This window comes from Ostrea edulis, chromosome 9, assembly GCF_947568905.1.
Source record: "Ostrea edulis chromosome 9, xbOstEdul1.1, whole genome shotgun sequence".
NCBI lineage: Eukaryota > Metazoa > Mollusca > Bivalvia > Ostreida > Ostreidae > Ostrea > Ostrea edulis.
In genome coordinates, this window is record NC_079172.1 from 62,883,947 (window position 1) to 62,899,680 (window position 15,734).

A 15,734-nucleotide genomic window follows, 5' to 3' on the forward strand; every position below is an offset into this window, starting at 1 on the left:
GTGTAATATAGTAGTGGCAGCTGTGTTCAGTTTTGACATTTTCTAAATTATGGAACAAACCAACAGATTGGGTTATACATGTATTGATCATATTAAGTGTTCTCTTGAAAAGAGTTTGATTTATCGCCATGATCTACGTTTTTTTTAATACAACATTTTATTAAATGTAGCAATTACTACCAAATGTGCAGTTCATTGTTTACTGAGCTGTATGGCTGGGTTATTGAACCGTAATTCACAGACTTCACAGTTAACCGGTTTAAATGCTTTTGGCATACAGTGAATTTTAAACACAATTTATATCATGGCATTGCATGTATAACCATGAACACAAACCTTTACAGTGGCTATATAATGTGTAGATTCTAAAGCTATGACATTTGGTACAAAGGACCTCTAACAAATTTTCATCTTCTACTTTATACAATAGGTGTAACAATTCTCTTCAAATTAATGCTACACGAAAATAATTGAATTCACAATTAGATTAAAAGTTTGTAAGCAGCTAGGCCTTTGTGTTATTGCTTTGCCCTGATAATCGACTTCAGTGATGAATTAGAATTATTTTTCTGAAAGGAAACCAAGGAGGAGCTGTCAAAAACCCGATCCAAGCTGAAGGATGCAAAAGACGAGACGGAGCAAATCAGGAGGGACTGTCAGGCCATCATTAAAACCTACCAGGTCAGTGACCATCGGTGGGGGGGGGGGGGGGGGGGGGGGGGGGGAATCTACCAGGTCAGTGTCCGGCTGGGGGATTTACCATGTCATGTCCAGTGGGGGGGGGTCTACCAGGTCAGTGTCTGGGGCATGCCATGGGGGGATCTTCCATTTCAGCGTAAGGGAGGGGGGGACACGCAAGTCAGTGTCCAGGGTAGTTGAAGTTGGAAGGACCTTACAGGTTGATGTCCAGGGCAGGGGGAATAATCCTATAATTAAATCTTACCAGGCCTGGAGGTTATAAAACTTTTACCATACTCATACTCAAACTCAGCTATATTTGTTTTGAGTACAACTCTGAGCAAGCTCCAAAAATACTCGAAAAATCTTCAAGCATGTTCTCCATTTGAGCATGAGAATAATTTTGTAAAAGTTTTATAACCTTCACTTTTGAGTATGTGTAGGATTTAGAGCACGGAGTTTGAGTTTGAGTATGAAAATGTGCTCAAAAAAGTTTTATAACCTCCAAGCCAGGACTAAGGCAGCAGGATACTCAAAACTCAATAAATCATTGTCTCAAGGGAATAGGGATCTACCAGGTCCGTGCTCAGGGGGAAAACTAGGTCAGTGTCTCAAGGGGATCTCCCAGATCAGTGTCCAGGGGGAAAACTAGGTCAGTGTCCGGGGGACAAACTGGGTCAGTGTCTGGGGCGGGTATTTACCAGGTCCAGGTCCAGCAGGGAGTACCAACAGGGTGGTTAGTTTCCAGCGGAATGATCCACCAGGGCATTGTCTGGGGGAGCACCATCTAGTTCAGTGTCCCAGATGTACACATAGGGGTGGGGGTGTCTACCAGGTCAGAGTCCAGGGCAGGGGGCATAATCCTAATTATATATTTCGTAGTCCTTAAAGCTAGTGATGTTTTTAACTGATACTCGGGTGACTGATAAGTATTTTAAAATTAACTACCCCAGAGTAAACATACCAAGTGTCTAATCTACTGGACTGGGGAAGCCACAGTTTCTCTAATAATCTTAAAATATCATCCTCAGGAGTCAGAAGAAATCAAGTCCAACAAGCTGGACAGCGAGCTGAAGATGAAAGAGACAGAGTTTCTCCAACAACAGCAGGAGAAGACCAGTCAGGAGGAGGTAACTCACATTTATTGTGGAAGGGAAAGCAACTCATGATATGCAAGACTAAATTTGAAGTTTATGGAGCAATAGTCAAATAGGAATGACAAACACATCCTGATGTTTTCATAGTGCAGGAAAGCTCGTTAGAATTGTTTTTGGTTTAGGAGTAATGCTTCCTGTCTGTATGTTGAGTCCAAGGGGGGGGGGATGTGTTTTCTCTGTGATTTAACACTAGAATTTGCATTTCATTAAACAAGGTAACTAAGGTTTCCAATGATACCTGTACTAAAACACCATTATGCATAGCTTTCACATCTCATCCTTTACAATTTTTTATAATATATATACTCTCTCCTGAAAGATAAATGTGGATGCTCTGGAAGTTGAATAAAGTGAATTGATTTGATAGTGTGTTTTGTACATACAATATTTCTATTGTCACTTTCATGATTCAATAAGATTACATACAAAAATAACTCCTTTTGCTGAATGCCTTCTAAAAAGAAAATGTGTTTCAGTTTGTCCTCGTTTGATGCAGAGAAATTTTTATGCTAATTACTTTCAAATTCATAGTGTTAATTTGATACAGTAAGATTTATTGAAAGCCGGGTTTACAAACAGAAACATTAGCTCTTTTAAGAGCTATTTTCCAAATACATCTCATGATGTAAAGTGGGTTTTTTTAACATTGATTTGAATGTGATATGAAAATCTTTCTAGCGATATTCTGCCACTGTGAGAGACCTAGCAAGTCTGAAATCTAAACACCAAGAACTTTTAAAAGAAAGAGATGTTCTGACAAAGAAATGGCAGAATCTGGAATCTCAGCGAGACCTGAATGAACAGACAATGACTAAATACAGAGAGATGCTTCAAAAGCAGAAAAAAGAAAATAAAGAACTGCAGGACAGAATAGAGGAGCTCGTCCAAGTCAAGTCAGACTTCAAAAGGTGAGTTCAAACAGGACAGCATAGAGGAAATCGTGCAAGTCAAGTCAGACTTCAAAAGGTGAGTTCAAACAGGACAGCATAGAGGAAATCGTGCAAGTCAGTCAGATAGAGGAACTCGTGCAAGTCAATTCAGACTTCAAAAGGTGAGTTCAAACAGGACAGCATAGAGGAAATCGTGCAAGTCAAGTCAGACTTCAAAAGGTGAGTTCAAACAGGACAGCATAGAGGAAATCATGCAAGTCAGTCAGATAGAGGAACTCGTGCAAGTCAATTCAGACTTCAAAAGGTGAGTTCAAACAGGACAGCATAGAGGAAATCGTGCAAGTCAAGTCAGACTTCAAAAGGTGAGTTCAAACAGGACAGCATAGAGGAAATCGTGCAAGTCAGTCAGATAGAGGAACTCGTCCAAGTCAAGTCAGACTTCAAAAGGTGAGTTCAAACAGGACAGCATAGAGGAAATCGTGCAAGTCAGTCAGATAGAGGAACTCGTCCAAGTCAAAAGGTGAGTTCAAACAGGACAGCATAGAGGAACTCGTCCAAGTCAAGTCAGATAGAGGAAATCGTCCAAGTCAAGTCAAACTTCAAAAGGTGAGTTAAAACAGGACAGCATAGAGGAAATCGTACAAGTCAAGTCAGACTTCAAACATAGAGGAAATCGTACAAGTCAGTCAGATAAAGGAACTCGTCCAAGTCAAGTCAGACTTCAAAAGGTGAGTTTAAACAGGACAGCATAGAGGAAATCGTGCAAGTCAGTCAGATAGAGGAACTCGTCCAAGTCAAAAGGTGAGTTTAAACAGGACAGCATAGAGGAAATCGTGCAAGTCAAGTCAGATTTCAAAAGGTGAGTTTAAACAGGACAGCATAGAGGAAATCGTGCAAGTCAGTCAGATAGAGGAACTCGTCCAAGTCAAGTCAGACTTCAAAAGGTGAGTTTAAACAGGACAGCATAGAGGAAATCGTGCAAGTCAAGTCAGACTTCAAAAGGTGAGTTTAAACAGGACAGCATAGAGGAAATCGTGCAAGTCAGTCAGATAGAGGAACTCGTCCAAGTCAAGTCAGACTTCAAAAGGTGAGTTTAAACAGGACAGCATAGAGGAAATCGTGCAAGTCAAGTCAGACTTCAAAAGGTGAGTTTAAACAGGACAGCATAGAGGAAATCGTGCAAGTCAGTCAGATAGAGGAACTCGTCCAAGTCAAGTCAGACTTCAAAAGGTGAGTTTAAACAGGACAGCATAGAGGAAATCGTGCAAGTCAAGTCAGACTTCAAAAGGTGAGTTTAAACAGGACAGCATAGAGGAAATCATGCAAGTCAGTCAGATAGAGGAACTCGTCCAAGTCAAGTCAAACTTCAAAAGGTGAGTTTAAACAGGACAGCATAGAGGAAATCGTGCAAGTCAGTCAGATAGAGGAACTCATCCAAGTCAAGTCAGACTTCAAAAGGTGAGTTCAAGGATAGAGGAACTCGTGTAAATTGAGTCAATCTTCAAAATGTGCATTCAAGCAGAACAAACTAGAAGAATTCATGCAAGTCAAGCACAGGCACTTGTTTCTGTAAATAAGTTAGAACCTCTGTATACTAATGATAACACAAGGTACTTAGCTTCGAATGACACCCCCTGAGAATGTCGGCCTTTTGAGCTTCCAGGGAATATGTATTTACTACCGTTCTCTTGTACCATCATATAACTAAAACAAAACTCTGTTTGGCATGAATGCATTCATTGCCTCTTATCTCTGAAAACTGCAACAAAACATGGGTCTACAGCTCAATTTTCCGTTTTATACTTCGAAGTGCTTTATATTTATTTTCTTCACAAACAAGTGCCTGTGAAGTCAGATCAGACTTAAGAAAATATTGAGTTACAATCAGAACAAACTAAATGAACTTGTGCAAGTCAAGTTAAACTTAATAAAAGAAAAGTTCAAGTGGAATGGACACACCAAAATGTAGGTGAGTCTGATTTCAACTTAGACTTCAAGACAAGCAAGCATTGATATCGACTAGGGTGTAGAGAAGCTATTTAATGATACAGTGAAAACTGCCTAATCTGACACCCGTCACATCTGCCTCACTGGGTATTCCGACCCTTGCTGGCATTCTCAATTTTATATTCATTGTTTCTTACATTTTTTTTATTCTGACACAGTGTATTATTATTATTTTATTCATTTATAAAGCACAAAATTACATAAAGTTTATATCCGACAAAACAATTTGTCTCCCGATGCATGTCGGATTAGACAGGTTTCATTGTACAAAATAATAGATCACAAATCATCAGCACATGCTTGGCACCAGAAAATAGTTGCAGCTTCTATAATAGCAGAGTATTTTTTGCAAAGTTTGATATTTTAAAATAAAAGCATGTAGCTTTCCCAATTTTCACACCATTTCAGTTAGACGTGTTCTAATTCAACTAACTGTTCACTGATTGACTTGTTATCAGGGCACAAAGCACAATCAAATCTCTGGATGCCGAGATCTCAGAACTGAAAATCAGTAACAAGGACCTGCAGATTGACATGGAGGCGTGTCGAAAACGCGAGGCTGAGAAACTAGATCTGACCAATAAACTCAGTGCCAAAAATGCTGAACTGCAGTCCGAAAACTCCATCCTCCACAACAAGGTATGTTGACATAGAAACTTGTGAAATTTTAGAAATGATGGACCATTACTACCTTCCAACGGGAGGATAGATATAACATGAAGCAAGTATTGCATCTCTCTCAGAATGACCAGGTCATCAAATTTTACTAAATTAAAGTACGCAGAATCTATGAATATTTATTGGCAAAGTACATTTTATGAATCAGTTGTATATTTACTGTTTTATTACCTTAACATTGATATAAAATTATGTTGATGATTTAATAGAGATGTAGACCTAAAATGTTGGATAATCTGCTATGATTTTAGAATAGCAATCTTTTGTTGTTTTAGAATCTTTTGTTTACATAGTATTTTTGTGTTGCTGTTATTTACATAGTAATCTGTTTACAGACGATGGGACAGACTGAGGAAATCGAGAAGTTAACTGTTGATCTTCAGACTCTGGAAATTGATTTCCGAGACATCGTAAGTTTATAATGACTGGTGTGTTCTTCCTCTGCTGTAATTTGTTTTTACTTACACAATGTCTATCATACAGTTAAAATATTGATGAAAAAGAATCCTTTAAAAATCAGTGAGCATGATTTCTCTTGATGCAGTCTGATAGGTTGAAGAAAGGAGAAGTAGCGTGGCAAGAGGAAACCATGAAACTTAAAGAAAAGTTGGAGGAAAAATCGAAAGCAGGTGAGGCAGTGATGAAAATATCAGATTTCAAACGATGATTGTGATTGGCTGGAGTATTATGCATGGAAGTGAGAGAGAAAAAATGGAAAATTTATCCTACTAACTAGTTAGGTACTCTGGTACAAACCAAAGTTGTCGAAAGGGTTCGTAGAAACAAAGCTGAGATATAATGTTAGAAAAAATCTAAAAGTTACAGTAAAACAAGCTTATGATGAGCCTCCAGTAAAAACAGTTCATTATAACCAAACTTGGTTATATCCAAGGAAATTTTGTGATTTTCCTTTCGTAGGGAAATAAATATGACTTCACAGTAAGGGTGAATTCGTTAGAAGCATGTTCATTGTAAGTGTTTACTGTTTAAAGGTAGAAACAGTCAATCAGAAGGTAGAAAGAAACAATCCAAAGGTAAAATCCATCTGAAGGTAGAAATAATCTGAAGGTATAAAGATAGAAACAATCTGAAGGTAGAAATAATCTGAAGGTATAAAGATAGAAATAATCTGAAGGTAGAAATAATCTGAAGGTATAAAGATAGGAACAATCTGAAGGTAGAAATAATCTGAAGGTATAAAGATAGAAATAATCTGAAGGTATAAAGATAGAAACAATCTGAAGGTATAAAGATAGAAACAATCTGAAGGTATAAAGATAGGAACAATCTGAAGGTATAAAGATAGGAACAATTTGAAGGTATAAAGATAGGAACAGTCGGAAGGTATAAAGGTACATGTATAAAGGTAGGGGCATTCTGAAGGTATAAAGGTAGGGACAGTCTGAGGGTATAAAGTTAGGGACAATCTGAAGGTAGATACAGTCTGAAGTAGATAAGATACGAGGTTAGCAACATGAACAAGATGTGCTACATGTATATCTTGAGTCTTTTTAACATGAAGTCCTACAACTAAGATTAATATTTGTAGTAAGTCAAAACTATTTCCAGATTGTGATGAAGTTTGTGAAAATGTAGTTGCAGATATGTACTTTCCACAGATTTGTCATTTATATTTGCATGTTAAGAAAAAGGGCAGCAGCTGCTTTAAGGATTTGCAAAAAGTATTTTTTTTGTAACATGGGCCCTGGTCCATAAATATCATCAGACAATAAAGTGCAAGATGTTCTGCCATAGATGAGCATTTTACGTTCTTCCTGTTTGTGATGAAGTTTGTGAAAATGTAGTTGTAGATAATTTGCCATCTTTATTTGCATGGTAAAAAAAAAAGTGCAGCTTTAAATGATGTGCAAAAAGTATATTTTGTAACATAGACCCCTGGTCCATGAATATTTGAACAGTTTTAGACAGTTAAGTTCCAAGATATGTCACATTGTTCTTATCCTTTGTGTTTGGTAGTGGAGGAGCTGTCGTCAAAAGTTGAAGACGGAAAAGATGAAATCAAGACATTAAAGAGAAAACACGTCAATAATATCAAGGTATGTCATTCTGTGTTTAATATCAAGGTAGGTCATTCTGTGTTTAATATCAAGGTATGTTATTCTGTGTTTAATATCAAGGTAGGTCATTCTGTGTTTAATATCAAGGTATGTCATTCTGTGTTTAATATCAAGGTATGTCATTCTGTGTTTAATATCAAGGTATGTCATTCTGTGTTTAATATCAAGGTCGGTCATTCTCTGTTTAATATCAAGGTATGTCATTCTGTGTTTAATATCAAGGTATGTCATTCTGTGTTTAATATCAAGGTCGGTCATTCTGTGTTTAATATCAAGGTAGGTCATTCTGTGTTTAATATCATGGTAGGTCATTCTGTGTTTAATATCAAGATAATGTCATTCTCTGTTTAATATCAAGGTCGGTCATTCTGTGTTTAATATCATGGTGGTCATTCTCTGTTTAATATCAAGGTACATTTAGGTCATTCTCTGTTATCAATTTTACAATGATTGACAATAACTTGTATTGATTTCTATAAAAGAACATCAGTCAAACGGTAGTTTTCATTATTTAAAAGATTTCTTCTTTAATTTTGCTAATTTTAATAACTAAATGCATATTAAGGAAAAACAGAAAGGGATGTACCAAAATTGCAACCCCAGGGTTCTGACTGTAGGGCGGGTCCTGAATAGTCATGTAGTGTTAATATAACATATATCATGTCTTTCTGTAGTAAGGACATTTTCGGGGCAATTGTGTGAAGAACATCTTGTATTATGTTTCTGCTGAATATTAGAATTTAGGTTATGTATGCAGAACAGGAAAATTATTATGAATTTCATAGCCTTTGGGGCTAGTGGTACATTTAACTAATGCTCAGGTGACAGTTAAGGCCTGTGGGCCTCATGTTTGTTTATAGCTGCAGAACTATAGCTCTCTGAGAAACAGATCATATCTATCCCAATATTTTCTCCGAGAACTACAGTTCTGCAGCTAGTTTGTTTACCAGCAATTCTGAATGTGCAGCCCATCACGAACTTGATAAAAAGGGGAACTGGGTGCTAGATCATGTACGGAGACAGAGTTTTCTCCGAGTTCACTTTCTGTAAGATTGGGTCTGATCAGTTAAACATATATGTCAGCCTGCTCTGTGGCTAACAGCAATGGTTGTAAGTCTGGATTGGCATTAAACCCTGTAAGGCACTAGACTAGACTGGTCCCCTATCTGATATCTTATTGGGGGAAAGCATACAGGTAGGTTTGTATTCAAAGTCCTCTCTAACAGTCAGTAGTTATCCAAAAACAGAAATAAAAGAATTTCAGTTAGTGACAAAAAAGTCCTTCAGCTAAGCATAGCAAGTTCTTTAAAAAAAGAACTGTTTTTTGACAGCATTTTTTAATTATTTCATTTAGGACTTGACAAGACAACTTCAGCAGGCAAAGAAAAGGTTAGAAAACTTTGAAACCAATGGGGAAACTCAGAAAGACTCCACAAGCATGGGGTCTCGCACCAGTTCAAGCAACTCTCTGAACACCTTAGGCGTGAATGAGAACTCGTCGCAACCCAACAGTTACACAAACAAATATCCTGGTACTTCTGAACCGGTTCATGAATATCCGGTGATAACTGAGCAGGTGGAACCTGACAGTCAAATGCTGATAGAAAGAATCGTCAAACTCCAGCGTGGTCTCGCTAGACGGAACGAAAAAATTGAATTCATGCAGGAACATGTGCAGCAGCTTGTGGACGAAATTCAGAAAAAGAACAAGTAATCTCAGCTTTTTATAGATCTTTATTGTTTTTCAAAACAAATAATTTCAGCTTGAAACACTAAAGAATGTGAGTTATGCTAGACTACGTTATAATTAGAAAAACGTCTGTAAAACACGTACTTTATTTTCTCTACGTATTTTATAAGAATCATTCAGAACTATGCATTAAGAGAGGAATCTGGGACGATGACGCTGGAGAGAGCCGACATTAACAAGGTGAGATAACTCCGCATTCAAATATTAACAAACGGACTAATTCTCCCCTCTCTTCTTTCCTATTGGTCGACTTTAAACTTCAAGATATTTTACTGCATGCAGTGATGAAAAGTTATTTATATTTATTACTTAGAACTGGAAGAATATAACTGATGTGGATTAGAGAGTTTTTATAACAGTTAATTTCAATGTTTGACAGATTTTGCCTCTGTGCTGATTTGTACCTTTGCATGGCTTGCCACATGTAATCTCATTGGCTAATGGTTTTCAGCTGTTCAGAAATCTTTGATTTCATTGGTTGAAAGATTTCATACAAATTTTTTAATCTGTAATTTCATTGGCCTGTAGCTTTTGTCTGTTGATTTTCTCTGTAGCTGGACCATCGGAAACTCTCCCAGGTATGCTTTCAATCTTGTTTACTTGTTCTCCCAACTGTCCTTGTCAGTGGTGTGTGGTCATAGTACTTCTCTCTTTATAACTGGATCATTGTCAGTCATGAATATGCATGAATTACATTCAAGAAGGATAGCATAAATAGATAGTGCAGGGTTGACTGTATGTTATTATGCAAGGTGAACTTGGAAGTTAAGAGCTTGGTGTATGTGATTCAGCTGATGTCTGGAATAATTCAGAGCATTACTAAATATGTGTAGATGCACAGATCATGAACATGGAATGAGGTCTGGATTTCTTGAGAGAGAGAAAAAGACTTAAGTGCTGGGATTTTACCCAAATTTTGACTGCTCAAATAAAAGAAAACTGAAACTTAAGTTTGAGATTTTTTTTATCGAGAAATCCAAGCCAGAAAAACATTTTTGTTCAGAGAAAATAACAACATGCACAAATAAACTAAAATCTGTAGCAATGATACATTTTCAAGAATTAGTTTCTTGTGATTTTGTTCAACAGAATCCCCATACTGTACAAATCAGAAAATGTCCAGTTTTTATATTAAAGCACTTTTGATTTTTGAATGAGATACTTTACTATTCCCTCACAATTCATTATGAGGGGATATAGTAACGGACTCATTTGTGTGTGGGTGTAACACTGAGCTCGTAGACCCTCTACAGACCACGTTTTATGCTCTATTGATTTGATATAAGAGAGGACAAACTCTATTGATTTGGGGGTCAAAAGTCAAGGTCACTATGGGACTTCTTAGAAAAAGCTCGTAGACACTCATTGGGAAGGGGATAGCCTTGTAGAACTTGTTTATTATTCGATTTTTTTTCAGTTTAAGCTGTGCATTCACTTCTGTTGTACTTCTGAATTTTCTCTGGCACTAGGGCTTTCATTATTATTATGCTGGTCGCTACAATATGGACTTTGTATAAATGTACATGTATCTGAGTAAGAATTAAACAGAAGGGGGTTGTCTTATTCTGTATACACCTTTATCACACATTAGAGGTGAGATCAATGAATCAGTGACCTTTATCATACATTAGAGGTGTGATCAGTGAATCAGTGACCTTTATCATACATTAGAGGTGTGATCAGTGACCTTTATCATACATTAGAGGTGTGATCAGTGACCTTTATCACAGATTAGAGATGTGATCAATGAATTAGTTACCTTTATCATACATTAGAGGTGTGATCAGTGAATCAGAGACCTTTATCACACATTGAAGGTGTGATCAATGAATCAGTGACAGTCACTATAGAATTTGTCACTTTCAGGGAATGTTCAAAATTGTTATGCCCTTTTAATCAAAGGTCCGGGGCCATATTATTATACCCCCCGCAACAAGTTGTGGGGGGGTATACTGGAATCGGGTTGTCCGTCTGTCTGTCCGTCCGTCCGTCCATCTGTAGACGCAATGGTTTCCGGGCTCTAAAGCATTATCCTTTCCACCTACCGTCACCATATCATACATATGGACTACCCATGGGATGAAGATGTTCCCTTTCGATTTTGGGGTCAAAAGGTCAAGCGCACTGGACATCGAAGTAGCAATATGGTTTCCGGGCTCTAAAGCGTTATCCTCTCCACCTACAGTCACCATATCATACATATGGACTACCCATGGGATGAAGATGTTCCCTATCGATTTTGGGGTCCAAAGGTCAAGCACACTGGACATCGAAGTAGCAATATGGTTTCCGGGCTCTAAAGCGTTATCCTTTCCACCTACAGTCACCATATCATACATATGGACTACCCATGGGATGAAGATGTTCCCTATTGATTTTGGGGTCAAAAAGTCAAAGGTCAAGCACACTGGACATCGAAGTAGCAATATGGTTTCTGGGCTCTAAAGTGTTATCCTTTCCACCTACAGTCACCATATCATACATATGGACTACCCATGGGATGAAGATGTTCCCTATCGATTTTGGGGTCAAAAGGTCAAAGGTCATGCGCACTGGACATCGAAGTAGAAATATGTTTCGGTTTGTCATGCCATTTGTTTTTTACACTCGGAAAAGAGGTAGTTTATACCTATTACCAACACCCTTTGGGAGATTGGGGTAAGCGGTGGGTATTCTTAGTGAGCATTGCTCACAGTACCTCTTGTTTTTGGTCTGTGTGTCCAAAAAAACTTTAACTTTGGTCATAAGTTTTGAATGATTTGTGATAGGGCCTTCATATTTCACACATTTGCATTCCTTGTGACTAGACCTTTCTTTGGATATCAAAGGTTTTAATCTCATGACCTTGGCCTTTAGGTTTGACCTACTTTTGATAAACTTTAACCTTGGCCATAATAACTTCGCTGCCACACAAGAGCATCAGTGTTTCACAAACACATCTTTTTTGTGGTTCAATCACACTCTACAAATTTCAAATTCTTAAAGAACAGTTCTCCCTCCACAAAATCAAGTGATACTGAATTCAGGCTGTGAAAACTTGATGCTATAATAGAATGACTTGACAGTGACTGTGGTATTGTGCTCACCAGAGAAAAGAAAATTATATATTAGTATCCAATACAGAGAAAACGCTCCCCCTCTCCTTCTACATGTTAATGATATGTAGATACACTAAATACAGACACTCCTTCTACATGTTAATGATATGTAGATACACTAAATACAAACACTCCTTCTACATGTTAATGATATGTAGATACACTAAATACAGACACTCCTTTTACATGTTAATGATATGTAGATACACTAAATACAGACACTCCTTATACATGTTAATGATATGTGGATACACTAAATACAGACACTCCTTATACATGTTAATGATATGTAGATACACTAAATACAAACACTCCTTCTACATGTTAATGATATGTAGATACACTAAATACAGACACTCCTTATACATGTTAATGATATGTAGATACACTAAATACAGACACTCCTTTTTTCATGTTAATGTTATGTAGATAAACTAATTTAGATACCGTCACTCCTTTTTCATGTTAATGACATGTAGATATACTAATATAAATGATAGCTAAGCAACAACTTTTTTAAGGTGACAAAATAAAATTTAAAGGCACTAACAAATGAAACCGTAAATACATATTTTTTAGATGGAATTGTCCAGGAAGCATAGCATTATGGGATCCCTGTACAGCTCTCACCAAACAGACAGTGCAATGACCCTTGACCTATCCCTAGAAATCAACCACAAGTTACAAGCAGTTCTAGAAGACACCATCCTTAAGAATATCACTCTCAAGGTACTGTTCTAAAAGACACCCTCTTTAAGAATAGCACTCTCAAGGTAAGCTGTTCTTGAAGACACCCTCCTCAAGAATATCACTTTCAAGGTACTGTAGGCTGGAACAGGAGTATAAAATCTTGCCAGTTCATTTGTGTTCAATATCTCATTTTTATCAAATTTGTAGGAATGCTAACTTGCATAAAGATATGATGCAGTTTATTACTTATTTTTTTTCACAAACAAGAGAAAATAAGCTGAAGGGTAGATATCTCCCAACTGTATTGGAAAAAGAGTCTCTTAAATTTTCATATGTGTCCAAGTTTTATTTACAATTGTAGGAGAGTCTGGACACATTAGGGATGGAAATAGCGAGGCTTTCACAAGAAAACAGACAACTTCAGCTACAAATTCAGGGAAACCCTAAGAGAAGATGACACTTGAAATACAGTGGAGGGGGTGTAAAGTAACTGGACTTAAACAAGTTGTTTTCAGAGGGAGTGTGCTAGTTGGAAGTAAAAGTCCTAAAAATGCATTTGTCTCTTTTGCCCAATCTGTAGAAGTTGGTGCATGGCACGGTGATTGTTAGCTAGACTGAGCAATATGAATTGAACGACCGGATGGATGTACATGTTGTTGTATTGCGATAAATGACTAAGACGGAACCAGATCTGTATTGCCTCGATGATGAAGCAAAATAGCACTTGAAATTTAATGAATGGTTTATTGCTCTTTAAATTTGTGAGGGGGAATTATACATATATGATTAACATTCCAAATCTAGGTGTTACCGGGCAACGTGTAAACAGGGAACGTCCTTTGTTAGATTGTGTTGCTTTAGTTCCACAGATAGGAAGACAATACTGTTGAATTATTTGCAAAATGTCAAGAAGCTGTAATTTGTGAATTCATTGCATGAATTGAGCCTCTGGCTTGTGAATGTATATTTATTTATATTTTTCATTATGTGATTGATCTTTGGAAGATGATATATATTATGTGTTAAGCTGGGTATCTACATGCTATACAGGACCATGATAATTGTTGGGTTTAAGACAGCTGAGAGGACATTAATTACATGTATGAATACACAAAATGCACCAGTTTAATGAGTTCCTCAACCAGTACAGCTAGAACTACAAATAGTGATATCAGATGTTGTGTTAGATTCACCATGATCTAGTAGAAAAACTGTCAATCAGTGTGTATGTATGATATGGCTGTTAATTAAGATACGAATGTGATAATGTATATTTTATTTTATCTTTACATACATGTACTGAGTTTAGCTTACTCAAGTGAAATACAGTGTATGTTTTAAAATCTTTAGTCTTGTTATCCTTTGGTATAAGAATGTCAATTTTTATCATAATTGGCTGGAAACGGGTCACGTGGAAAGGAAAAATCGTCTCGTGTTGAGAGACGAGTAGAGGGGGAAACTTGTCGTCCGCTCTGAAACGCGACAGTCAATAAAACAAATACAGCATAGATTCCTCTGGTCAATAAACAAGTACATTATTCTTCTGGTCAATAAACAAGTACAGTATTCTTCTGGTCAATAAACAAGTACAGTATTCTTCTGGTCAATAAACAAGTACAGCATAGAATCCTCTGGTCAATAAACAAGTACATCATAGATTCTTCTGGTCAATAAACAAATACAGCATAGATTCTTCTGGTCAATAAACAAGGACATCATTCTTCTGGACAATAAACAAGTACAGCAGATATTCTTCTGGTCAATAAACAAGTACAGTATTCTTCTGGTCAATAAACAACTACAGTATTCTTCTGTTCAATAAACAAGTACAGCACAGACTCTTCTGGTCAATAAACAAGTACAGCATAGATTCTTCTGGTCAATAAACAAGTACAGTATAGACTCTTCTGGTCAATAAACAAGTACAGTATTCTTCTGGTCAATAAACAAGTACAGCATAGACTCTTCTGGTCAATAAACAAGTACAACATAGACTCTTCTGGTCAATAAAACAAATACAGCATAGATTCTTCTGGTCAATAAACAAGTACAGTATTCTTCTGGCCAATAAACAAGTACAGCATAGATTCTTCTGGTCAATAAACAAGTACAGCATAAATTCTTCTGGTCAATAAACAAATACAGCATAGATTCTTTTAGTCGATAAACAAGTACATTATTCTTCTGGTCAATAAACAAGTACAGTATTCTTCTGGTCAATAAACAAGTACAGTATTCTTCTGGTCAATAAACAAGTACAGTATTCTTCTGGTCAATAAACAAGGACATTATTCTTCTGGACAATAAACAAGTACAGCAGATATTCTTCTGGTCAATAAACAAGTACATTATTCTTCTGGTCAATAAACAAGTACAGTATTCTTCTGGTCAATAAAAAACTACAGTATTCTTCTGTTCAATAAACAAGTACAGCACAGACTCTTCTGGTCAATAAACAAGTACAGTATTCTTCTGGTCAATAAACAAGTACAGCATAGAATCCTCTGGTCAATAAACAAGTACATCATAGATTCTTCTGGTCAATAAACAAATACAGCATAGATTCTTCTGGTCAGTAAACAAGGACATCATTCTTCTGGACAATAAACAAGTACAGCAGATATTCTTCTGGTCAATAAACAAGTACATTATTCTTCTGGTCAATAAACAAGTACAGTATTCTTCTGGTCAATAAACAACTACAGTAT

General features: G+C 36.8%; 1 protein-coding gene across 2 annotated transcripts in view; it reads left to right on the forward strand.

Moving 5' to 3' along the window:
- LOC125657554 (coiled-coil domain-containing protein 186-like) overlaps positions 1-14,371 on the forward strand; it is a 30,346-nt gene extending 15,975 nt beyond the window's left edge. Inside the window, exons 7-18 of one of the 2 annotated variants that reach the window (XM_048888210.2) lie at positions 577-681; positions 1,710-1,808; positions 2,514-2,743; positions 5,191-5,371; positions 5,746-5,820; positions 5,955-6,039; positions 7,388-7,467; positions 8,843-9,198; positions 9,349-9,418; positions 9,793-9,816; positions 12,916-13,065; positions 13,388-14,371. In XM_048888210.2, the coding sequence (XP_048744167.2) occupies positions 577-681; positions 1,710-1,808; positions 2,514-2,743; positions 5,191-5,371; positions 5,746-5,820; positions 5,955-6,039; positions 7,388-7,467; positions 8,843-9,198; positions 9,349-9,418; positions 9,793-9,816; positions 12,916-13,065; positions 13,388-13,483 (1,551 nt within the window). In that variant the 3' untranslated portion in view covers positions 13,484-14,371. The remainder of the gene's footprint in view (positions 1-576; positions 682-1,709; positions 1,809-2,513; positions 2,744-5,190; positions 5,372-5,745; positions 5,821-5,954; positions 6,040-7,387; positions 7,468-8,842; positions 9,199-9,348; positions 9,419-9,792; positions 9,817-12,915; positions 13,066-13,387) is intronic. The other variant, XM_056149849.1, reaches the window with a different exon arrangement.
- Positions 14,372-15,734: the final 1,363 nt, after the last annotated feature.